Raw genomic sequence first — 24,679 nt, forward strand, 5'->3', positions numbered from 1 at the left:
TGAAAAGTTCAAATTCAAGAGTAAAATAGTAACTAATAGAAACCCTCTAAAGTAGCATCATTATATCTATATCTAAAAATAGTTAATATCAATTATAAAAATGTATGTCAACTTACACATACTTCAACATGTAGGACACCCATTATCTTCCTCAAAATTGAAGATTTGATCCTCATGCCAACCTTTATTGAGTATAAAGAAATTATATACATTTATATCTGGCCAGAAATTAAAAACGAAAAAAAAATGTAAAAATTAATTAGGTACAAGATTTTCTTTTTTTTTTTAATGGCCTTTTATTTTACCTATCCTAACAAAATAATTGGATGTACATCAAAAGAAAAGAATTTGAACATGGAAGAAAGAAATTGATGTAGTGGCAGCATGTCGTTAGCTCCATAATTTGAGAAAGGGAAAAGACGATGATGGCAACAGAAGGCAGAGTCAGGTAAAGCACGAGGATCATTATTACTGCGAAGAGAGATGTTACAAGTAGTGGTGAACAACATTCATAGCTTGTCAAGCATGCCAAACCCAAATCTCCATTTTTCTTTTACCTTCATCTGTGGATGTCTTATGTTGAATCGTAGATTTTGCTGTCGGAAAAGAGATTTTATACCCAAAACATTAACACCAAACCCCATTACCCTATACACCATTAAACACACACCCAATTCAATTTCAGCTTTCACTTCTCCATAAAACAGACACAGAACTGAGTAAGCATCATACAAGTCCCCCACAAATACTGAAAGCAGAGCAAGGGAAGATGATAGAAACAGCACAACCAAGAGGAAGAAGATGATGATGAGGAGAATGAGAGCAATGAAGGAACCGTAGAGACAAGCAAGAGCTATCAGATCCAAATTAGGAACCATCGGATCGGTTAGGCTCCTGCAATCTTTTGGAAGCCAGTGTGGTAATGGTTAAAAGTTGGAAGTTGAGGAAAGGAATAGGGATGGAGTGACCTGCACTTTATGCTATGCTTTGGAGATTGAACTAAGGAAGAAGGAACTAAGTTTGTGGTGGAGAATTTCATAGGATTGCTGAGCAAGGCAAATCCTTGCCTATTCTTGTTTGCCACAAAAGAGAGCAAGAGAAAGAATCTAGTTTGGTTACAGTACTTATGAGTGTTAAGAACCTCCCATTTCTGAGAAGGCAAATTTCAATCAATCAGAATTGTTCGATATGGTTTTGTATACAAACATCTGCATTTTCATTATTATGAACAAAATTATCAAAATAAGAACCCATCAAATCAAATTGAATAATCCGGGAGTGAACAGTAGCAAGCCAAAGCAATCTAGTTTGACGCCTTAAAAAAGCCATTCAAAATTGCTTTAACTTTTGCAATGATAAAAAAAATAAACTCAAAGTCAGTCCTCTTCAAGCGCTCTCTCTGAATGTTAAGGATGGTTTGCCAATTACAGTCTCAGCACCTATCCCTATCAATGGGAAGAAAAAGCAGCTGGGTCATTCTGTACAAAATATCAAATCATCAAATGTCCTTTAAAAGAAAAGGAGACCAATATTTGAATTGTACTACAACAAGACTTCCCTCCATAAGCTTTGCCATTTGGACAAAGTAAAAGCTTGCATTAGCTACATAAAAGTGAATGTTCAGTCGATATATTTGAAAAATGCTAGCGGGAAGTGCACTGTTCATATCTCTCACCAAAGATGCCAAACAATCCAGACGCAGGAGAAACAATTTGAAAATTATCCTGGACAATGGTGAAGGCCATCTGAGCTGATCAAGGTGCCATGACAATGTAGTTTTTTTTCTGGATGACATGAGGATATACCATCAAAAGTTAACTCATATTAGTTTTGAATTCCAGACCATAGAACAAAACTTTTACATCTTTAGGAAGTCCAAAAAAAGGCCAAAAAGATGAGTTTGTGTAAAGAAATTAAAATGGTCCCACTAGACTCGACTCATTACACTTGAAGATCCAATGGGGTCTCTTAATGTCAGGTTTTCCACTCAGTTAAATAGAAAAAGTCATTCATTACAACTTACAAGTTATCACAGAACAATAACCATCATTGAAAAGATAAAGATTCAAGTACTCACCTTCCTTCCAGATCTTGAATCTCATGAAAGTGAAGCGGTGACATCCAGATTATTCATCATGAACCATTTTTTAGGATAAACTGCACTTGACGGTTTAAAATTAACGTTCCAGACCATGATTCTAGAGCAGTCTTCTAGTAAACCTTCCATTTGGCTTTCATCTTCCACAATTTGTTCGATGAAGTCGCTTGCCTGAAAGAACAGATCCAGGTGCTAGTATTTTAGGTGCTACATATAAGAAAATTATGGATTGTCTTTGATCAGAATATTTATTAGTAAAGAAAGTTGGGGGATCAGTACAATCTCCACTTAGTGCTTTACATAATTCCTTTTGTAATGTTCCTTCTATCTTCATATCTTTAGATTGGAGGCCTTTTATATGACTCCTTTTAGGCTTATGAATCCCACATTCCTTCTGCCTTTAGGTTGTTGGTTTATTAAATATATAGCAGTCTCTCATTACAAAAATTGTAATTAAAAGGGAAAAAAAAGGAATTTACAGTGGATATCTTGATCAAATATATCTCAAATCTATATTTCCAAATAATGATGCTAAACATGAAGAAAGAAATACACCTCAGTTGTATAAGTATTCAATGAGTCAATTAGTTAGCAAAATCTATCACAGATTTTTTTTCCCCTTTTTTGTTGAGAAAGAAGACAATATCATTCCAGCGGCAAAAGTCCAAACAAAACAACTGATAGATGATTCCAGCGGCAAGGGGATAAGGCATCCCCTCTCTCAAAGCTGATTACAAAAAAAAAAACCTTCCAATCTAAGTTGATTGTGTCTAACGTGAAGTTACAAAACAATCTACATTGGGCACTCCAAGTGGAGGCCGTAAATCTATCACAGACTAGAGAAAACAGAACGTCAAATACTATTTTTCTAATGTTTTAATTGTTAATAAATTCTGTGAATTTCTGCGTTGCAAAGGCTCAAAAGTATATAGTCATAACTCATAGATGAACAGTGGACTGCAAACTATGAAGAACTTCAAGTCCTTCTTCTACCATGGTCTATGGAAGTATTTCCCCCCATTCTTTAGCTGATGTTCCATTATAATTCTCGTAATGGTTTTCAAGTCAAAAGTGTTACAAAATTCAGTACCACCATCATTCACTAGCTAGCAATTGAAGTGGATTATAAATGAAGAGGAATAAAGACTAACTTGGAGACCATCTCTGATGGTATCAAGCTGCCTCACAGGTTCAAAAATGCGTCGATGCCACCTCTCTGGATCCCATAGAATGGTGCTATTAAAAGCAAAGCCTGATAGTTCAGCATGAAATCTGCGAAGTCTCATACTTGATTCATAAATGTGCCATCCAATTACAAGACTTCCATTACAAACGGGGCCTTCCAGAATGGATCTATGTGTACCCCCTAATAATTTCGCCACCGGCCAAGTTCCGAACCGTCTACAAATGAAAATTTGAAATAAATAAACTAATTGTAGGGGCATTCATGAGATAACAGATGCAGATATTGATGATGCAAAGACTCACATAGCCTAACCAAAGAAAAAAGATGTTTAAGAGAAGATATAAACAGTTTGAAACCGGTACCAACAGAGAATATCTTCCTGTGTGTGCAGAGAAAGAGAATAGTAATGTTGACTTCACACTTTTTGAGCTAAAGTACAATTTTGTTTCCTCTTTATTTCTATAATGATCTTCAGGAAAATGAGATTACGAATTCATGCTTTTAGACAGCAAACTAAGGTGCTCGAAAAACATGCTATTCATAGGTACGCAGGCATCTGACCAGCTGCTCATGTTTCATTATAAACATTAATCTAATGAATCGGTACATTTGTTTTTGGATAAGAAAAAATTTCATTGATAGAATGAAAATATTCATTATCCAAGATATAATAAATCGGTACCTTAACAGTACCAAAATATTCAAAAAGCAATCACAGATTTGATGGGGGATCTAATTATTTCTTATTATTATCTATATCTGCCTTGCACCAAGATCTCCCAACTTAACTAAATCAAAATTTAAAAGGAAAAAATGAAATACTAAGATCCATGGTAACATTCGGTCCATCCTCATTGGTGCATACTCCAACAAGGCAAATATTTTATAAGCACTAAGAAATAACAGATCGGTAACATGTATGAATTATATATTACAGCAAAAGTACCTGATCTCCCTCATTTTCTCGAATAGATCAACCAAATAGAAGTTATTCTCATCTGCAAAGTAAACGATTCCGTCAAGGCGGTGGGTTTCAATGTGAGACAGGGCTAGATTTCTTTGATGAACTCTTCCATCTCTTATATCAGTTAAGTTTTTAATGCAAGCAATATGCCTAAACATAATCCCAGTACTCCTCAATACATCAGCTGTTTCATCAGATTGAGAGGACATTTCAACAACTATCCATAGAAGAGGCGGCCGGACCAACTTTAGTGTTTGAGCCAAACGATTAAGATAATAGTATTGTAGTGGATGAGCAGACGTCGGCGTCACAATTATCAGTAGCTTTCGAGGCTCTAATTCTTGAGTAATTAGATGGTTAATCAAATTATCATAAGAAATATTATTATACAATGGCACTTCTGATAGGATTGGGTTGCTCTTCATGTCTTCACTTTCCAATGGAACAGAGATGGTGCTGCTAGAACTATTCTGAGGCTGTGATTTTCCATCAGTGGAGATTCTATCAAACTGGAAAGCTTGATATTTTGACATGACATTCATGGATAAGTTGGTAGATGCAAATGGTACCAATCCAGCAAGAAATCCAACGAAAAAACACATGAAGAAATGGAACATCGCCCTCCTCCAAACCTGAACCTTTGGTTTCAATTTGTCGATTGGTCTAGAAGACCTTGGAGAGTAGATACCAAGAATGGCAGCTTGGGTCTCCAATGTATTAAACAGGGAATAGTGCAGTCCAGTAGACTGAGGGTAGTTTTGAGGAGATAGTGAAGACCTGGACAGGGGAGAACCTACTGAACACGCTTCTCCATTCATTGAAGTTCCAGGTCGAGGAACTGGGGATAAGGTTCTTCTAATAGAAGCCATGAAAATGAAAACTCTTACTTAAAAGTTAAAACCCCAGCTTCCCAATTCAACTAGTGTTACCAGAAATCCGCCATTACAAAGCAGAGCTCCAAATCTACACCGAGCTTAACTCTGAGTAAAGAGTCAATAAACATTACTCAATAAAGTATCATAACGAAAAAAAATACCCATTGCAGCTCATCCTATTGAGCTCGCAATGTCATGAAGGAGAATTTGATCCATCCATCCAACTTTCCCCAAATTACTGGAGACTTCAAATATTAATAAAAGCAAATCCAATCCAGACCAGACACAAACTATGAACCAATAACCTAGGAAGCCAACATCATGATTGCAACAGGTTCCAAAATCCAGAAAGGAAATAAATAAGACCCAAAACCCAAGTTTGAATACCTGAAACAAAGATGTTTCACAGTGAAATGGCGATTAGTTCCTGCTCATTTGCAACTGGGGCAGTGTCCATAAATCTCGGTTGGAAAACGCAGTCCTCTGTTACACACAAAGTTTTTGGATTTAAACATTCAAAATTTGGTGAGAGTAGAGATGGATTTGAAATCTGAGAGTGTTTAGTGGGAGGTTAGTAAAGTGTAGTACAGTACCCAGTTGGAGTTCGTACCAAAAATACTCTCTCACCTCTCTCATATGGAGATTCAGACGATGAATAAAAGAAATAATTTTCTTTTCTGAGCTGTGTGTTGGCGTCAGGGACGGTAGTGGACATAAAATGAGAGGCATAGCATAGGCACACATGACTCCAAGTCAAACATGGGCAATAGATTTGGAAATATGAAGCCTCAATCCTCAGAAACCAATGGTTTTTAATTCATTCGCTAACTTTTTGAAATTAATTAGAAACTGATTTTATATTTCCCCCTTTTTGTGCTATACAAGTGGTATTTCTATAAATACACAGATTAGTAGAAACAGATATTATATTTTCCCTCTTTTTTTTATAGGGATAACATGATGGTTTATTACTTACTTAACACGTGTTATTTCTCATTTAATAGTTTCTTGCTATTTTTATGAGCTCATAACACTTTTTTTCTTTAAAATATCAATAATCTTCATCCATCAATATTCTTTCTTTGTGTTTTTTTTCATAATTTCACTTACAACACTATTTACAACATAATCGTGATTCAATTAATTAAAATATTATATCTTATATCTTCAACTAATAAATCAAATATTTAAATCTCCACCTCACGTATTGTTCAATTCAATAAATCAAATTATCAGGAACTTCTTTACTTTTTTATCTAATAGGTTCTTAGAGTTAATTTTGCTTTCAATTTTCTATTTAATATCTACCCGAAATCTATAAAATACACAAACAAATAGTATTTACCCTAAACACTAGCTAATTAAATTAAACAAAAAAAAAAGTTATTATATGGATTTTTCATGTAATATTTTATATACTTGTGTGACAACTTTATACTTTGCTGTGAACCTAAGTATTGTGGTGATAAATCACTTTGAAAAATAATTAATGGTTCAATTTCTTACCTAAGCAAAGAAAAAGGTAAAGAAGAAAGAAGAAATTATTTCCATTGGTTTACGTGTATTTGAATAATATAGATAAGATTTTATTAATAAATACACAGAAACAATAATTGAAGGGCATTCGTCGGATTAGCAGCCAGTCCTGCCAAATTCTGCATCTTATGTTTGTACCATCAACCATGACACTTCCGTTACAGTTCACACACACAAACAAACATAAAACCATTTCAAAGCAATGCGTAGCTTCATTCGTTGATTCTCTGTTTTCAGGAACTTTGAAAACGCCATGAGAACTCACCAACCAAAGCTTAAGACTCAGCTCTTCTCTTGCGGATTCTTCCGCCACTGCACTCGCTCTGTCTTGAGCCCCACCGCTTCCCATTCCCCTGCCCTTCCTTCCTTTCCCTCCGCTTCCGACCAACCCCCACCGCCACCGCACTCCCGCCGTACTCCGCTTCCCGATTCCGAATCCTCTTCCTCCTCTGCTTCCCAAAGCTTCACCCAATGGAGATTCCCACTTCCACATTCACCTATTTTTACCCAACAACCTTCTATTTCAGACCCACCTTCTAGTTTCTCCATTCCCCCTTCCGATCCTCTCCCACCACCCATCTCCGCAGCAGCCCTAAAAGAAATCCTCCAGGTTGCAGAGCTCCAGCTCTGTTCTGCTTCATATTCCGACCGCCTCGCCGCTCTCCAACTCCTCGAACGCTCTTTGGTTCCCAACCCATCTCTAGACCCGGATTGCACTCCCGAATTGATGCGCGGTTTAATCGAAAGTTTCAACATAAAAACCGGTTCCAAACCCGCCACCAAAATTCTGTTGGCCCTCTGCTTGGCAGAAGGTAACCGTCACATTGCGGTGGAGGCAGGGGCGGTCGGCGCGGTGATAGAGTCTCTCCCGGAGATGGAAGACGCGGCGGCCGAGCGGGCACTTGCATCGCTTGAACTTATGTGTACGGTGGCTGAAGGAGCGGCGGAGGTGAGGGCCCACGCGCTTTCGGTGCCGGCGATGGTTACGATGATGGGAAGAATGGCGGCCAGAGGGAAGGAATCGGCCATAAGTGTGCTTGGGGTTATTTTCGACAATGAGGTCTCGTCGGAAGCCAAGTCCGCGGTGACAGCGCCGCCGGAGGAGGTGGCGCGTGCTGTTGTTTTGGCGCTGCAGGGGGATAGTAGTGTGAGGGGGAGAAGAAAAGGGGCGAGGCTTCTCAAGACACTGCAAGAGCAGCAAGACGGTTGCTCCACCGAAGCCGTAGATTAGGCGACGGTGGTCGGTCGGAGTTGATCGTTAATGTTTGAAGTGTTAACCAATCCATAATTCGAGACGACAAATACAGTTAGTGGTTTTTGGTTAGATAAATAATATACTTTATGGGTATTTTATTAATAATTTGCTCGTTAGTGTGTCATAAACTCATATTTCATTTGCATGGTATCAATTAGCGCCTCATCTCAACTTCTGTGTTGTTTATTACATTGCAATTTTTTTTTTTTTTTTTTTTGAAAAAACTATAGGTTTGTCCTAAATTTTAAAATATTACACTTTTAATCTTTAAATTTTGAGGTTGATTTTAATTCAGTCTCTAAATTTTGAAAATGTTACAATTTTACCCTTAACATTCGAATTTTATTTTAATTTGATTCTTAAATTTCAAAATTTATACTTTTAATTTTTATTTTTATTTTTTAATAAATACTTATTTTTCGTCTTTTGTCTTAATGTATATTAATATATTTAAAATAATTCAAATAATTATAACTAAATTAAGTTTCACTATTTTTTTTATCATTTTTAAAATCAAAATTAAAATTTTACTTCATAATTATTTTTAATTAATTAAGAGACAATAAAGTCAATAATTAAAAGTGAATATTTAATAAAAATTAAAAATTAAAAATATAAAATCTTGAAACCTAGGAATTAAATTGACACAAAACACAAATCTCAAAAATAAAATTGCAACATTTTGAAACATAAGTATTAAAAAAAAAAATCCTTCTTTTTTCATTACAGCCAAAAGTTAACACTAGGTTTAAGGTTATCTCTTAATATTATCTTCTGATTCCCATTTCATTATGCTTTTATAACCACATCAAAAAATGGCCGTTCAAAATTCTTATAGATCAATTGCTTTTTTTTTTCCTATTGAGAAGATGATAAATTACTTATTAGTTATAATTATACAGTATAATCCATAAGGTATGGTGTTACCATTTTAAAAAATATATCTAGTTAAGTATCAATACTTAATTTTTTTTATCCTTTTTAATAAAAAGTTAAAGATTTTAGTATATAAATAACATATCTCGCCCTCTTATACGAGATAAAAATAATTGTATAGTCTTTTAGAAATCATATAAAATAGGGGGATTTTCAAAAGTAGAAAAATAAGAAAAAATTATTTATGTAAAATAACAAATTTTAATCTTCTTTAATAGAGGTTGATAGAAGTCTATCAGTATTTATAAACTGATAGATTTCTATCAATATCTATCGTAGCTTTTTTTTACTACTTTTATAAATAGTTTAACATTTATTATATATGTGAAAATTTTCTTATAAATGCAAAAGTATATACGCAAATGTACTTTATTTACCTTGTTTAAGAGTTTAAGTATGAGTGGTCTATAACATAATTGCAAAATGGGGGGATTAATAGTTAGATCAAATGTGTGAGATTCAAACGTTTTCAATTAGTTGATTACATTTATTGTGTAGATAAGAATATGTAAGAGGAATATATACTATGGTCGATATATAAAGGATAAATTTTATGTTTATTTGGTCCATAAATTTTTTGGATGCTTCTGAAAATAGTTTTAGTTGATTAGTGCTATTACTTCTTATTACAATAACAGAAAAGGCTAATTAGAATGATTAGATTTTTTTTAGCTTTTTTAAAAAAGAAAAATTGTGGTCTTTTTTAACTTTATTTAAAAAGATAAGCATATAATCTCTAAAACAAAAACAAAAACAATAAGCAAATAAAAATCTGTAAGGTATTTTTTTTTTCATTATCTTTTAATTTAAGCACTTTTTAGAAACAAAATTTTAATGAATATGTTTTTATAATTTATCATTTAAAAAGGTTTTTTTTTAAAAAATACTAAAAGTGGGATCACGAACTGCACTGAAACGTCTCATTGTGTTTTTTTATTTGACTTTATTAAAAAAAAAATTGTTATATCAATTACAAATACATTTCTTTTTTTAATTAAAGATTTCCACATAATCGCTTAAAAGTAATTTTAGACAAATCTAAAATTTCTAAACGTTTCTTCAAACGTTGGTTTTAAATTAATCCATTTTGTAACGTGATTAATTTTTATGTATTAAACTTTCTTAAAATATACCTTTGATAATCATCTAAAACCATGGAAGAAATTATATATTAAACATATTTTAAATTATCAAATTTTTATGTGTACATATATATATATATCGATATTGATTTTGTTTAAAAAGTTATATTTTTCACCCATGGTGATTTATACACTATTAATCCCACATCACAGCCTTTATCCAAAATAATAATAATAATAAAATAATCCCACACCCCCATTTAATCAATAATTCTCGAATGTAATTAGTGTATTCTAACCCCACAATGTTTATAACAAAATTTCAAATTCCGTAACTTAAATTCAACCAATAAAGATATTGATCACCTCGTTTGAAAAAGATTTGTTATGCTCAAAATACTATTTTTCTTTTTGAATTTTGAATTTTTGTATAATCTAATTGTAATTTGTACCGTCATTGCTGCATTCAATTAAAATTTATCATGTGATAATTTATTTTTTAAAAAACATACTAAAAATGATTTTGTAGAGGAAGGAGAAGCCACTAAAGTATTGCTCTTTTGGCAAATGTTGGGTGATAATTATAGAGAGAAAATAACCCATTAATTAATAATAAGAAGTTATATAAAAATGGTAAACTGTGTATGTATTATGGATGTTGGATACTAAAAAATAAATGTAAAATCTGTATACTTTTAAGACTTTGAAACAATGTAAAGCATATTTGTGGTATCATAGTCTGCATTTTCAGAGATATTTATATATAATTTTTGAAAGATTTGGAAAGGTGTTGGAGACACACTCTGCATGCACACATGTTCGCCCATTGTTTCAATATGATAAATAAGTACTTAAATATACGACAAAATTAATGTTAGTATCATATAAAATTCATCACTTTTTACCCTCCAAGTTTTAATAATTAAATACATATGAATAAATCAAAGTTCATGGTTTCCAGTTCAGAACCAAACATGTCTTTTATTTGTTCAAAATACAAATTATGATATAAAAATAAAAAAAAAAAACAAGTTCAAATTTTAGATATAATATGAACGAGAGATTATTGAGAATGTATATCAATAATAGCTTACTTATTGAGTTAATTTGTAAATCCAATATTAAGAAAGAGTCTTCAAACTATACTAAAATTTATGTATATTATATTACATATTTACCGTTGACTTAACTATAATTTTTTTAAAATATTATTTTAATCTAAATACTTTAAAGTTTGTTCAATTTTTAGTCTCTATACTCCAAATTTTTAGTCTCTATGTTTAATAGTCTAAATTGATTTTATGAAAATTTGAAGTTTTAATTGATATATTTATAAATTTCACACAAGGTTTTTCTAAATGGAATCTAATGAAGAGTATAAATTGTGATAATTACAAGAATTATTATTTAAATTTTACAACCCTGTAAAATTTAAAGATATAAATTAATATTTATAATTTTTTTTAATGTATATTACTAACGTAGGATTTATAATAAATAAAATTGGTACCGTTCCTATTTTTTACACACTGGAATAAAATATAGGGTTAAAGGTTAATGCATGTGTTAGGATAGGAATGGAAATGTACCTTTAGATAACATTCTTTTTTGCCAACCATAGCATAATATAATTCGTCTAGTTAAAACATGTACTTTGGACAAAACAATTAAATTTCTTTTTAATCTTCTTCGTTCAAAAAGCTGCCAATACTCCAACACCGAGCAAAATTGTAGTTAAATACTTTTTTTAAAATTATTATAAAGGTATAGTGGTAAAATAATTGTTACATTTTATTACTCTTTATTAGAACGTTCAATCAAAATTTCACATAGCTTGAAAGAAGGAAATGATTATTAATATTTATATAAGATATTTTGAGTAGTTCTTAAAGAATGAAGATTTAAGTTCAAAGCATAGGTTTACATCCATTCATTGATAAAACACACACATATATATATATATATATATTTACAGAAAAGAAAATTCTTTTTTGCCATGTTTTAAAAAAATATTTGCTACTTATATTGATAATAAAAAAGTAAAATAAAAAATAAAAAAAGAAGTAGAGGAAAGCCTCTCAAATATATCTTTTTTGCTGCAAAAATTAGTTCAGTACAACACCACTCCACATGAACTAAAAAAAACCAATTAAATAATCTAAGTTGACGGGGATTTAGCGATTAATATTAGGGTATATTGTTATTTTCAAAATCACTATAGGAAAATGTTTTTAATCATTCAATATTAATTTTAATGATATGAAAGTTACATTCAAGTGTAAAATTATATAATAAATTGAGTTTCAAAATAATTTTGAACATGAGAAAAAAAATATTTTAACCATTTCGAAATCACTCTTAAACATATCCTTAAAATATAAATATATATATATATATATATAAACATTTGAAAAGAAAAAAAAGAAAATGTTGTTAAAAGTTTTAGGGTAATTTTTGGTAAAGCTGGCAAAGCAGCAATGTGTGGGGCTGTGAAGGGTGAGGATGTAAGTGTATGTAGTGATGCTTTGCTGTGTTTGAGCTAAGAGAGGCTGACCATTTGGCAGTTCCTTTGTACTCTTTTTTGTTTTGATTGATATATATATATATATATATATATATTTATTTATTTATTTTGAAATGCCCATTCTGTCAAATTCAAATTATATAAAATATATCTTTTCTGATCTTTCCACTTCCCTTACTTGCCAAAATAATTAAAACCCTTTCATTTTAGACCCTCCCACCTTATAATTTTACCTTAATCATGACCCTACATTAAATTTAGCCCTACCTTTTTAGGGCAGTTACACTCCATTGAAAAACCACTTTTTCAATTTGGAAACCACATTTTTTGCCCAACCTTCCCTTAACTAGGAGAATCCTTCTTTTTTTTTTTTTGAGGGCCAATTATTTAGTTCTGCTCTCTCTTTTTCTTTTCCTCTATTCATATACCCTATAAATGGACTATGTCACTATTATTTCTTAAATCTTTATCTTTTTTAATGCACTTTCTTTCCTTTAACTATTATCATATTTACATACTTTCTAAGATCAGCTTTTGGGTACTAATTGGTTTGGTTCCAATTCTTATATGCCCTACAGGTTATATTGCACTTGGAAGTAATTTGAAAAGGACAATAGAATCTTGCAAAGGTGAGCCATGGGCTCATCTGTATACTGAAATATTGGAGATTACTGTTCTCTTGGATCGAACACATTCTCCACTTCTATTTCTAATTTATTTTAAATTTTGTAAAGGGTAATGCTCGAGAGAGATATTGATGAATCTAACATAACAAATATATTAACAAAAGTGTACTTTCCTTTTGCCAACTCAATTGTAGAAACTCTAAAGTTGAGCTGTGTGAATACGATGGATAGATATTTGAGAAAGATTCCTTGTTGATAGGTCATTTTTGTTGTATCCTTCGTCAGAAAGTGAAGAAAAAAACATATATCACCTTCTCTAGAGTATCTGTTTGTGAGATCTATGTAGAATTGCTTAATTCATGAGTTTGATTTTGTGCTAGCTCGCTAAAGGGATGGTCGTCTAATGATTGGGGAATTCTTCTTCCACCCAACTTTCAAAGAGAAGTCGTTTTTGTGGATTGTGGAGGTGTGTATTTTGTTGTGGGATCTTTTGGGACAAGAGAAACAATAAAGGGTTTTGAAGTGTGGGAAGGGACTTTAGTGAGGTTCTATGTTTCTCCTTGAATTTCGATTTCGAAGACTTTTTGTAATTATTTTTTAGACAATATTTTATTCTTTTATCGGTCTTTATATTTTTTCGTTTCTGTTTGTTTCAAAGAAAAAAAAAAGTCAGTTGATAAATGAGAAGAATACAGATTTTGAAACCCCATTTTTGGTCGTCAATGATAATAAATACCCAAAAACAATGTGGCGATATAGAGATTAGAGAGTTGGTACATAAAATTTAAGTTAAAAAACCCCAAAGATTATTAGGTTGAACCAACAAGAATTTATCATACTAGTTTATAGAAAAAAATTCCATTTTGATTATGAAATTAGAAGTTTAGCTGTAAAGGCAGTTGTTATTTCTGATGGTTTCCGGATTTGGATAATCAAAGTTCGGAGGAACCAAAACATAGACCTTTTGTTTTCTTTCCTTCGTCACATATTTCCCATTAAGACCATCTCTTTCTTTATCTGCCAATGCCATGTCTCTGAGGCTTTTTTCTGTCAACTAGAAACCGAGTCAAAAGTTAAATTAAATCAAAACCGACTCCCGACCCAGAAAGTACTATTTCAGAGGTCATGTTTTTGTCATAACCATTTTAGTATACCATTGGGTATAAATAGAAGAAACCCTCTGGAAAACACACAAGAAGAAGCATTGATTTTTTTTTTTTTTTTTCGTATGTGGTCAGCTTCTAGCTGGCAAGTGCGTATGTGCTTTAAGACAGCAATAGATAATTTTTTGTGTTTTTGTTGTATAATATGCTGAAACTTTTGTTGATTTTTAGAGCTTATACCTGCCATTAGTCATGTCTCATAGTGATCTTTGTTAATGATAACATTGTAAGTCATATGTTCATCGAGTGTCTTGTTGGAAGAGATCCAGGTTTGTAATTAATTGTTATCTATCATTTGAAATAAAATATCTTGATTTGGTACCAACTATGATAACACCACATGCATATGTAAATTGGTAGGATAGAATCCACTTCAATTCTTTGATAGATGTATTTGCCTTGAACTATAAATAAAAAGTTTATACCCACAAAGAAGTTCAATTTACTATTTTTTTTCAAAAGAAAAATAGCAATTTATATTCAACTGATGGTGTTGAGTATTGCATCGATTTACATCTTCCTTCAAATTTCGTTTGGAAAATATCATATAAAACTTATAATTTTTATCTATTGAACTCTTAAATTTTTGTGAGTAAATCAATTTAGGCTTTCCATTATGATTAATTTTGAAAACATCCATGCATCAATTCTCACAGATATGTAGAATTCTTCAATATTGATTTAACTAAACTGACAATTAGAATGGATCTATAAATGAGATTATGAATAGATACACTTATGAAAGTTTAGAAGTTTAATTGATATAATTGGTAAGTCTCACACGATGTTCTTCCAAGTGGAATGTAATAAAAAGTGTAAACTGATACACAATTTGGAGTTCAAATTTAATACAACTATTAATTTAGGGTTTTAATTGATATAATCCAAAATTTAAAGATATAAATTGATATTTTATTTAGGAGATTAGCCTCATGATGAACGAGGTTGAAACCTGAAGGACCTTGACAATTAATGATTTTATTTGTATATAAGAATCCATGAATGAGGCGTTATTTCATCAAGTGGCCAACCATGCACACTACTTGATGGATGCATACATGTCTCAGAATCACGATACTCCATAGTTAGGGAAAAGACCATCAACTCAAAACTTAAATACTTGAAACAGTCATCAATCTATAAGAAAAGAAACGACCTTCAATATAAGAAACATTCAACATTCTGATTGAAAGCTGGTTTGACATGATTTCATTGTTTAAAATAAAGTTTTTTAACTAAAGAAAAAGATCTTTTTACACTTAAAAAATCATTTCAAACAAATTCATAAAATTGTATGAAGAAATCAAGTTGAAGTAACTTTGTGCTAGTGTCACATCACCTTATATATAAAAAAAAAAAAATATAGAAAAATGTTAATGTTTATAAGTGTGATAGGCACTAATAAACATACATCTACTTGTGTCAATCACTCGCATGAATAGATGTTTATCATTGTATATCACTAGTATACAATGATTTTTTTTAATACTAAAAAATATTTATAATCATTTTGTTATTTAAAACAATTACAATATATATATAATCTAACTAGTTAAGTCTATCGTACACATAGTTCTGTTAAACTGACAAGAAAAGAAAGGGAACAAATTAAGGACAATAAATAAACACTGTGCTCCACCCATCATTGTCTTTCTACAAAGAGAAGCAGTACTCTTTTTTTTTTTTTTTCCCTTTCTTTCTTTCTTATTTCAAGTTCACTCCCACAACATCACAGTACAATATATAGTTCACACTAAAGCTACAAATATTAGTATTTTTCCAACAGAAACAATCCAACGAGCCTCGAATTTTCTTCAAATATTCTAAAGAGAAAAATCTAGCTAATTCTCTGTTATTCCTTCTCACACTGCTACCTCATCAGTGCATAAAACTGACGGAACTTACCCTCTTCCGAAAACCAAAAAGTAGAGAACTCAGTGTATATACATAACCTTATGATTTGTGAATGAAGTATAACAACGTACATCAAACCAAAATTGCATATACAATAAATGTACTGATGAATCTCAAGATTCACGATTTCACGTAGTCTTATGTACAGGCCTTAGCTTATATCGAAGATGCGCATCCGCAGCCAGTCTTTGTTGGAGAGTGCCAGAAAGAGGGTGAACACAATAATGCAGGGAAGTAACCCAAGCCACAAATATCCTTGGGTGCAACGGCAGTTCATATTCTACACTTTTTACCAATATTTTAACCGGCAAGACATCTATAACGTTCCCAAGTAATGAAAATGAACCATTTAAAACTTAAAATCCTGCTGAAAAATGAAGAAAATGCAATTAGATGACTTCAAAAGATGCATATATGACCAATGGCATGGACAAAAAAATATATTTTGATGCATCTCAAAAGACGAGAGATTTTAGAGTATTACCAGCTTGATTTTCTTGACGATGATCTCACATGCTATAATGTAATGCATGTTGTTTTACAACAGCATGCTTCATATTCCTTTTGCGTTTGCGCCCATCCATGTTATTCAAATCAGATGTATTTTCAGAAATCCTTTTTGAAAACTGTAAATCTTCAGCCCCTATCATGTATACATTTCCCGCATCTGGTATGCTAAATTCAGCAGGATTTTTATTAATGCTGCAGATTCCAAACTCAGAACTGACTTTCGAATGCTCCAACATTCTTTTAGTACCATGGCGCTCTATTATACATTGTCCAGGATTTTCTAGTCTATGATATCCACTCATAGACACCAAAGAACTAGAAGGACCACCAGATTTCTTTTGCAAGGTATGAATGGGAAAAACTCCTTCATTGGAGCCTTGACCACTTGTAAGTACACTCTTCTGTGATTTTTGAACTCTGTTCCATGTTGAAGTGGAGCACTTGGTTCTCTCTTTCTGTTTACATTGTAATCCTGTTAAATCAGAAACTATTTCACGACTTTCATTTCCCGAGGAAGGAGAAATTGATGCACCGCCCACTGAAGCACGATGGTAATAATCGTGAGACTTCTTTAAGGGGTGGATTTCACCATAATAATCAGATGAATAATTGATGGTATCAAATGCCTTGTGCAAACCAACATCCATCCCAGAAATATCCTTAGCTTTGGGATCGGGGGGAAAAGGTTTCCTGGAAAATTTTGGGTTGTCATGCATTTCACTGCGCTGCATTCCTGCATCCATAAGGCTGAGTAAATGCATTGCTGACATGGTTTCATTAGAATACAAATCCAACGACCCCCTCAGGTTTCGAGGAAGCTCAATGCCATTAGAATCGCAATGAAATGGGTACTTAGCACGGGTCCCGCTGAAATTTTCCAAACCATAATTACCATCATCTTTTTCAATATTGGTAACTTTTGGATTAGAAAATTTAAGATTATGCCCTCGATTCATAGCCCCTTTGCTACTTGATTCAGGATAGTTTTTACTAGCATTCACACTAGTTGACTGAGATGCAATCTTTCTAGGAGTGGTAGGTATATATGAATGATGATTTGGCATGGCTTCGTTCCATAGATGAGCTACGTCTACATTGTTTTGTGAAACAGGATGGTGAACGTCATTTACCCTGAAAGATTGCGCCCTGTAATGAGAGGACTCCTGATCTTCCAGACCACCAGTATATTGGCGATATTGAGAACATGCATTCTCACCAGTACTTCTTGCCAAAAATTTGACGGGATTTGATGACTTATTTTGAGAATGTCCAAATGTAGAATATTCTGCAGGGATAATAGTCTGACGTAGGTGATCTATGTTAAAATGTCCTCCCTCAGTGTGAGAAAAGTAATTATCTGAATTTTGTTTGCCGTATCCCACATTATCTCCTGCCGTGTGCAAGTTATTTCTCCCATTCCTAACCTTCCACTTGGGACTAATTTTCTCCTGCAACGAGCCACTATTGCCACATGCATTATTACTGAAATTCATAATCTGAGCTTTCTTTGAACTTGTCTTTGATACGGATTTACTATTTCCAGTATTATCAAGGCACCTTTCATACTGATTTTTAGCCATGAGCTCAACAATTTCCATTGGAATGTCATCTAAAGCTCTTTGCTCAGATATCTTACCAACCGAATGCTCACTCTGTTTCATCTGAGCTGCCAAGTGCTCCCGAACACTCTTTTCAACTTTGTGTACCCCGGAATTATCCTACAAAACCAAAGAGACTAGTTAAGTATCAAAACCTGAAATCATAATTTGACAAAATATGTAGGGAGATCGGAAATAAAAGAATAAAAGATATACAAGTAATTTTACAGTAAATAAAGTAAAAAGAGAATCTAAGGAACATAATAATAGTAGATTTGTCATGCATAAATTTTACAAGATTCATGGTTCCATATGCAATCTTCAGTGACTTATTATTAAAATTTGGGAGTGATGCATGTACGAAAGACTTAGAATTTTTCTTAAATGTGTTGATGCAATTATAAGTTGCAAGTTCCATGAAATATAAACAAACAAGATTTCCATCTTGAGCACACAGTTTAAGACCTAGCTACTTGTGAAAACTTTGCAAGTTTTCCATTCATAAAAATCAACACATCGGAGGATTGAGCAGGAAGAGGAATAAACAGAGATGGAATCTGAAAGCTTTAGAATAAAGCAGCAGACACGTTTGAGACTTAAAACTCAAAGTTCCCTGGAAATACAATAATAGAGCAGGGATGAGAGAATAGTGGTGGAAATATATAGCTGAAATAAGTGAAACAGGAAGCAACAGATCTTCAGAGACTTTGCTCTTGGAAAAGGCCAGGAGGGGAGTGAAATTTCAAGAAATGTAATAGGTTGCCACTCTCCACTTCCAACTTCTCGTGAGAAAATGGTAAATAAAACATTAAGAAAATGAGAAAAATTCAAAAGTTTCAACCAGATATGATCTGTAACCTTGACACTTGAACTTTTCATATATTAACAACTATATAAGTTCATCCAGCTGAAGTCCTTAAGCCATTATGCAAAACACTTAATGTTTGCATCAGTGAATGATTCCATTGAAAGCCATGAAACATTTTATTTATGAAGCTATGTCAAACAGATGAACCATGCAGAACGCAAGTAATCTAGAAAAAAAAAAAAAAAAAATACTCAGGCATCATGAGTGCATCATAAAATTGTTTCATATATAGGCTACAAAAACAACACAGTATGGCAGAACTAATACCATTGCCTGCAACTGAGACCAGCTATCATCATTAACTTGAGAATTTGAATTTTGTTTCCCATTTGAGAAATGCATTCTGCTAGTGGTTGTCTTACTATTGACTCCACCATGTCCTACTTGCCGAGAAAAATTATCTGAATAATTAAAAGGAACATTTGAGTCTTTAAGTTTCTTGGCTTTGGCATCTTTGATCCTAACTACACTTGCTGTTCCTTGCCAAGATAACAACGAATGCGAGCCATCCTCAGTCCCAAAAATGGATTTTTTTTCATTTCTTGCATTGGCTAAATTGCTAGTGAGGGAAAGATGCAAACCTCCACTATGTTTATCCAGCACTGATGGACAAGAAACAACCACGGGCTCATTGTTCCCGAGTTCCACTTCTTTTGAGGCTGAATCTCTTCTTGGCATGCTATTGGTCCAGGTAATTCCCTGCCTGTCATCAATTACAGTGATCTTGCTTTTCCTCTTAGACAAACTAGAAATTGGCTCAATTCTTGAACCAAATAAAAGAAATGGATCCATTGCATGGCCAGAAAACTCGTTGTGTTTAAGGGAAATGTCAGACGTATTGTCACCACTTCCTGGTGGAATATTAAGAGGAGAGCATGCTTCGATTTGGATCTTTTTGTTCTTCTTACCATGAAGAGATTTCACATCATTCCTACACTTGTTCAAGAAACTTTTCTTATTTCGTAAACCGGTTCCGACTAATGCATTTTCAGATTCACTAGCATGAAAAGAATTTGTTGTTTCCACATCTCCCTTCAATGCCTGAATCTTGTTATCCACGTTGTATGAAGAGGAACTCTCTGCAGCAAGGCAATCTTCATTCAGAGGCAGTTTACCTTTTAAATTCTGACTCGAACACCTGACATTCTTTTTGGCAGCCACTGGACATTGGGAAACAGAAGGCTCTTTTAACCCTTCAGATTTTGCTGAATTCCCATGGGATGGGGACTCTTCTGTATCGATGTGATTAGTTTTTATATTTTCATGTTCATTCAGCAACTCAGTCAGTAGGCGCACCTTCCGGAACTTTCGGCGGTGCAAACTGCCTGACTTATCTATATGATGGTCTTGCGTATCATTTTCTACTGAAATTTCAGTACGCTCAGATGCTGTGGCATAACTTCCATCAAGTTCTGCTGGATACGCATTTGCAGGATCCCTCTGTCTCTCGACATTACATGCCTGATCAAACACCTTGACTCCTGATGACAAAAGAGTTACCTCAGTTTGTTCATTGTGTGCAGAAATTTGTTTCTCATCATCAAAGACTTCAAGATTTTCATCAATCACTTTGAGGTTTCGAAGACCAAGCTCAACCTCAGCAACTTCATTCCCACAGAGTAGCTTGCAGTTGTCAACAGATTCCCTATGCTCTGGATTAAGAGTTACTGTTTTACAAATAAAATATAAAATTATGGGAGCAAGCAAATATGTATCATGCAACTATGAGAAGCAATATAAATGAACAGATATGCTTTTATAAAGATATGCCAGTGGAATTTTTCCCCTATATGACCACATGTGCGGTTGCTTATCTAAGAACTATAATTTCAGCTATGTTCTCCAAGCAGGTTTCTTCAATGGCATCATAATTTACCTGGATCACTTCTGTTATGTTCTAACATTAGATTTGTCTCTACTTCTGGCACTACACTAGTCGATATGGGAGTTTCTGTATTCAAGATCCATCCAGAGTCAACCTCATCTCCTGGAAAGAAACAAATAAATTAATCAAGAGCCTGAAAAAGTAGGGCATTAAAATGGAAAAGTCAGAACAAAGAATGCCTTCAGCTTTCTTTTCTTTCTCACTCATGAAAGATGGAGGATGATTGAGGTTGCACACATTCGTAGAGACATTAGCCACTGCCTCTCTTGCATCAGGCGTTTCTACATTCGAAGATTTCTCAAAACCTGACAGAATACAGCAAAAATGGAAAATTAAGACATTGGTGATGATAGAAATGCCATGGCAACAGTCAGCTATTAGATCCTTTTTAGCACCACCTGCAGGAGTCTCCTTCCTGCAATTTTGACATCGCCACCACCTGAACTGCGGAACATGAAAAGGTGGAAGCAAGGATATTGTCTCTGCAGACTCATAGTCACCATCTAAATCAAATGGCCAGCATTTTTTCCAATCTTTTTCGCGCATTTGAGATGCATATCCACTGAACAAAAGGCAATTGATGAGGAAAAGGAGTTTTACATTGATGTTGAGAACATGTTTTGAGGAAACTAATTCATGGCGCAATGTAACAAAAAACACTGGATTTGCAGGATATTGAACCTTCACTTCATCGAGAAATCTTTTCTTTAACCTAACTCTAGGCTCCTGTTTGAAATTCATGTTGAACGAACATGTTAAACTAGGTGAGCTCAAATGCTAAATATCATTTTGCACATTTGGTCTTGCCTGGATAGCAATATTAAAAAGCAACCATGTGATGAGGGTTCTAGTTGCTATGTATAGTTGCATTTTCAGTGAAGCTTCGAACTAAATTTCCAAATTGGACAAAACAATAGAAAGAAAGTAGATATGTTTTCATTTGTGCGTGGACAATAAGACTAGCATGAAAACCAAGCTGTGAAAATCGTCCATTTGTGTGTATATAAGTGCACTAGAAGAGGCATAAGCATGAATATTGATCTCAACGACACGGGCATGAACCAAGCTCTAGTTAACCCAGTCTCAGTTTTCAAACAAAGCCATATAACCTAATTGAAAAGAGGAAGACAAAAATATGTTTAAACTTGATAGGGTAAAGATCATACCGAATGGAGAAATGATCACAGTTTCCAGCATCAGGTTTATCAATACAACTGGAAAGATCTATAAATAAAGAGTCAATCTCAATGAATGGGACTGTAGTCCTCAAAATGATACTTGAATCATTCTTCTGGTGATGCTCCTCGTCCATTAGAAGACTTCTGGTATGCTACCGGTTTAAAGCTGTACAATGATCAATTTGTGAACATATATACAAGCAGCAGAGCTAATTGGTGAAAGTATCATAAAATGATAAGCATCAAATTTTTTATACGTATAAAATATACAATCAGATCTATCAAAGGTTTTTAAAGACAATAAAAAGTTAATAACAAAGAATACACAAGCCTTACAGAAGTTACATAAAAATAATAATCATGTGTGCTTATTTCTCACATAAAATAACAATTCCTAACAAAGAAAAATGTATAATTCAAGAGAAACAACTCGTGATGAAGCAAACATTAATCTAAGACACATAACATTTCACATAAAATAATGAACACTTGCAAATTATTAGCACAGATAATTCAAGAGTAACGAACCTTAAACCCTAAATAATTATTTTAGATAACAAGCAAGGATGTCTACAAACCATAATTTCACATATTACAAACGATAAATTATATCAATAACCAGCTCCGCTCACATATAATTCAAATAAAAACAAAATTCAGTACTATAGTACGAAAAGCGTAGTCTAGGGTTTACCGAGATCAATTACCTGAAAATAGCGGAGGTACAGTAGATGACATAAGGAAAATGGATTTAACAAAACCACCAAAAATACTCACCATCCGAGAAATCTAACAGCAATGGAAGAGGCGAAGGATGCGAATTGGTTCGCTGATAAATATTTAGGGTTTTTATTCAGCTCAGAAATTCGAGACAGACAAACAGTTGACCCAGTGACAATCAAATAACTGAAAGTATCATATAAAATGCCGGATACTTAGACAATTCACTTTCGAAAAATCAGTCATATAAGAAAATTTAAAGGAGAAAAGAAAAAGTAAACAACAACCAAATATTTCGGGGTAAATAGAGAAGAAAAAAATGAGCTAAAATAAGAAGAAAACAGCTGAAAATAAGCTGAAGAGAATCTGAAGCGATAAAAAGGAAAGAAATCGAAAATTTCACACAGAAGAAGAAGGAAAATTAAATGGAGTCAAGAACGTACCTAGGTTCAGCCAACTGACAATCGGAACGACGATGAATTAACAAGAGAACGATTCTTCACGGCCAGTCGATGAAACTGTACTGGTAGAAAGAGCATTTAGAGACGAAGACACAGATCAAAGCTGTAAGATGAGATTCGAAGCTGATCGAGAAGAATTCGAGTGCGAAGCTCCGAAAACCCTAGAGAGAGAAAGGGAAGTTTCGATAGTTGAGAGAGAGAGAGAGAAAGAGAGATCTATAGATAGTGGAGTGGATTTTTCTTTTTTCTTTTTCTTTTCTTTTTTTTTTTTTTTTTTTTTGGAGTTTAATAATAATTTCTCAGTCCTTGAAAGGAGGTTTGGATTGTGCGTATTAAAATCATCCATGCCCATGCCATCCACATTCCACATGTACATAACATCCGCGACCTATTTATTTAGAGAGAGTGATGTTAATATTTAAAAATTAAAGAAAAAAGGGTGGGTACTCGTGGAGGTAACTACAGGTCGACACGTGGCAGATTCATGTGGATTGTTATCTGAAGGGGTATATCAGGCTTTGGGCGTGAATGAACCGAAAGGGGAAACCCTAGCGAGTTAAAAAACAAAAAACAACCATTTCACCACGCGTAGCTTACACGCACGCTTACTTGACGAATGGAGTTAGTCCATTTGTGCCTGTCGTGTCACCAAAGGCAAAAGATGCCTTCCCACTTAAACGCATTCTAACTGGTGCGTACATTCCACGCAACCTGCCTAGAAGTTCGACTAGGACCAGGACTACTATCTCATTCGAAACCCTAAAATTTTCTAAACCACTCTGCTCGTTTTTTTCCTCTCTCTCCCCTTTTTCCCCTTAGATCTTTTTCTCTCTTCTTCTTATTATTTTTTATCTTAAATCTTTGTATCTTAAATCTTTGTATCTCTTCTTTGTATCTTTTTATCTTAAATTTGGTTTCTTATTACTTATTAAATCTTTTGTGATTAAATTAGAGAAAGGTTATAATTTAGTATCCATAGTTTTAAAAATTGGACTATTTGTATAAATTTTATTAAATTATAGAGAAATCAAATTTGTAATTTAACATTTTTTTTTTTTTTTGTTAACATTTGAGTTTAATCATTATGATGTGCGATAATTTTTTTTAACCATTCAATTTTTCTAAATTAAATTTTCAGTTTTTTAGGTTTTATTATATCCTTAGTTTTCCCCTTATTTGTTCATTCATAATCTGAATAATATAAACCATAATAAGTAAATATTGATGTTTATAAATTTAAAAAATTGTATTTCATCATTTTAATTGAGTGAATATGTTTTTATACATGTAGGTAAATTTA

At 33.2% G+C, this 24,679-nt stretch overlaps 3 protein-coding genes across 13 annotated transcripts; 1 reads left to right on the forward strand and 2 right to left on the reverse strand.

The window, feature by feature from the left end:
* Positions 1–2,077: 2,077 nt before the first annotated feature.
* LOC120086169 (putative beta-1,4-xylosyltransferase IRX9H) lies at positions 2,078–5,905 on the reverse strand. 4 transcript variants are annotated; one of them, XM_039042676.2, is made up of 5 exons: positions 5,751–5,905; positions 5,511–5,606; positions 4,231–5,228; positions 3,250–3,499; positions 2,078–2,269 (listed from the first exon to the last, which is right to left on the reverse strand). In XM_039042676.2, exons 3-5 carry the CDS (start codon positions 5,115–5,117, stop codon positions 2,099–2,101), a joined length of 1,308 nt encoding a protein of 435 aa, XP_038898604.1. In that variant the 5' UTR covers positions 5,118–5,228; positions 5,511–5,606; positions 5,751–5,905; the 3' UTR covers positions 2,078–2,098. The 4 variants fall into 4 exon arrangements, with proteins under 4 accessions (XP_038898604.1, XP_038898603.1, XP_038898602.1 ...); XM_039042675.2 differs by having other exon boundaries at positions 5,734–5,876; XM_039042674.2 differs by having other exon boundaries at positions 5,717–5,859.
* Positions 5,906–6,727: 822 nt separating this feature from the next.
* On the forward strand, positions 6,728–8,085 carry LOC120085309 (ARM repeat superfamily protein). The gene has a single exon (XM_039041232.2). It carries the CDS (start codon positions 6,913–6,915, stop codon positions 7,888–7,890), a length of 978 nt encoding a protein of 325 aa, XP_038897160.1. The 5' UTR covers positions 6,728–6,912; the 3' UTR covers positions 7,891–8,085.
* A 7,760-nt stretch (positions 8,086–15,845) lies between these two features.
* On the reverse strand, positions 15,846–23,685 carry EMF1 (embryonic flower 1 (EMF1)). Of its 8 annotated transcripts, XM_039042698.2 has the most exons (9): positions 23,362–23,476; positions 22,976–23,027; positions 22,187–22,364; positions 21,419–21,582; positions 21,200–21,325; positions 21,012–21,122; positions 19,403–20,802; positions 16,644–18,387; positions 15,846–16,523 (listed from the first exon to the last, which is right to left on the reverse strand). In XM_039042698.2, the coding sequence occupies exons 3-8, from the start codon at positions 22,330–22,332 to the stop codon at positions 16,669–16,671; spliced, it is 3,666 nt and encodes a 1,221-aa protein (XP_038898626.1). In that variant the 5' UTR covers positions 22,333–22,364; positions 22,976–23,027; positions 23,362–23,476; the 3' UTR covers positions 15,846–16,523; positions 16,644–16,668. The 8 variants fall into 8 exon arrangements, with proteins under 8 accessions (XP_038898626.1, XP_038898630.1, XP_090173481.1 ...); XM_039042702.2 differs by lacking the exon at positions 22,976–23,027 and having other exon boundaries at positions 19,403–20,787; positions 21,224–21,325; positions 23,362–23,685; XM_090317355.1 differs by lacking the exon at positions 22,976–23,027 and having other exon boundaries at positions 15,846–16,526; positions 19,403–20,787; positions 21,224–21,325; positions 23,362–23,685.
* Between the last annotated feature and the right edge of the window lie 994 nt (positions 23,686–24,679).

The sequence above is a fragment of the Benincasa hispida genome, chromosome 9 (genome assembly GCF_027475165.1).
Source record: "Benincasa hispida cultivar pf3 chromosome 9, pf3_genome.v1.1, whole genome shotgun sequence".
NCBI classification, from domain to species: Eukaryota; Viridiplantae; Streptophyta; class Magnoliopsida; order Cucurbitales; family Cucurbitaceae; genus Benincasa; species Benincasa hispida.

Bases quoted from the DNA above. Each gene is read 5' to 3' on its own strand.
- LOC120086169 (XM_039042676.2), bottom strand. From the start codon at position 5,117: ATGGCTTCTATTAGAAGAACCTTATCCCCAGTTCCTCGACCTGGAACT. The intron at 3,500-4,230 runs GTACTTTTGCTG...TTTCATTTGTAG, and splicing joins GAGAAAATGAGGGAGATCAG to ACGGTTCGGAACTTGGCCGG. The intron at 2,270-3,249 runs GTTAGTCTTTAT...CTGTTCTTTCAG, and splicing joins CCATCAGAGATGGTCTCCAA to GCAAGCGACTTCATCGAACA.
- LOC120085309 (XM_039041232.2), top strand. From the start codon at position 6,913: ATGAGAACTCACCAACCAAAGCTTAAGACTCAGCTCTTCTCTTGCGGA.
- EMF1 (XM_039042696.2), bottom strand. From the start codon at position 22,332: ATGGACGAGGAGCATCACCAGAAGAATGATTCAAGTATCATTTTGAGG. The intron at 21,326-21,418 runs GTGGTGCTAAAA...GTATTCTGTCAG, and splicing joins CAGGAAGGAGACTCCTGCAG to GTTTTGAGAAATCTTCGAAT. The intron at 20,803-21,011 runs GTAAATTATGAT...TTTGTAAAACAG, and splicing joins ACATAACAGAAGTGATCCAG to TAACTCTTAATCCAGAGCAT.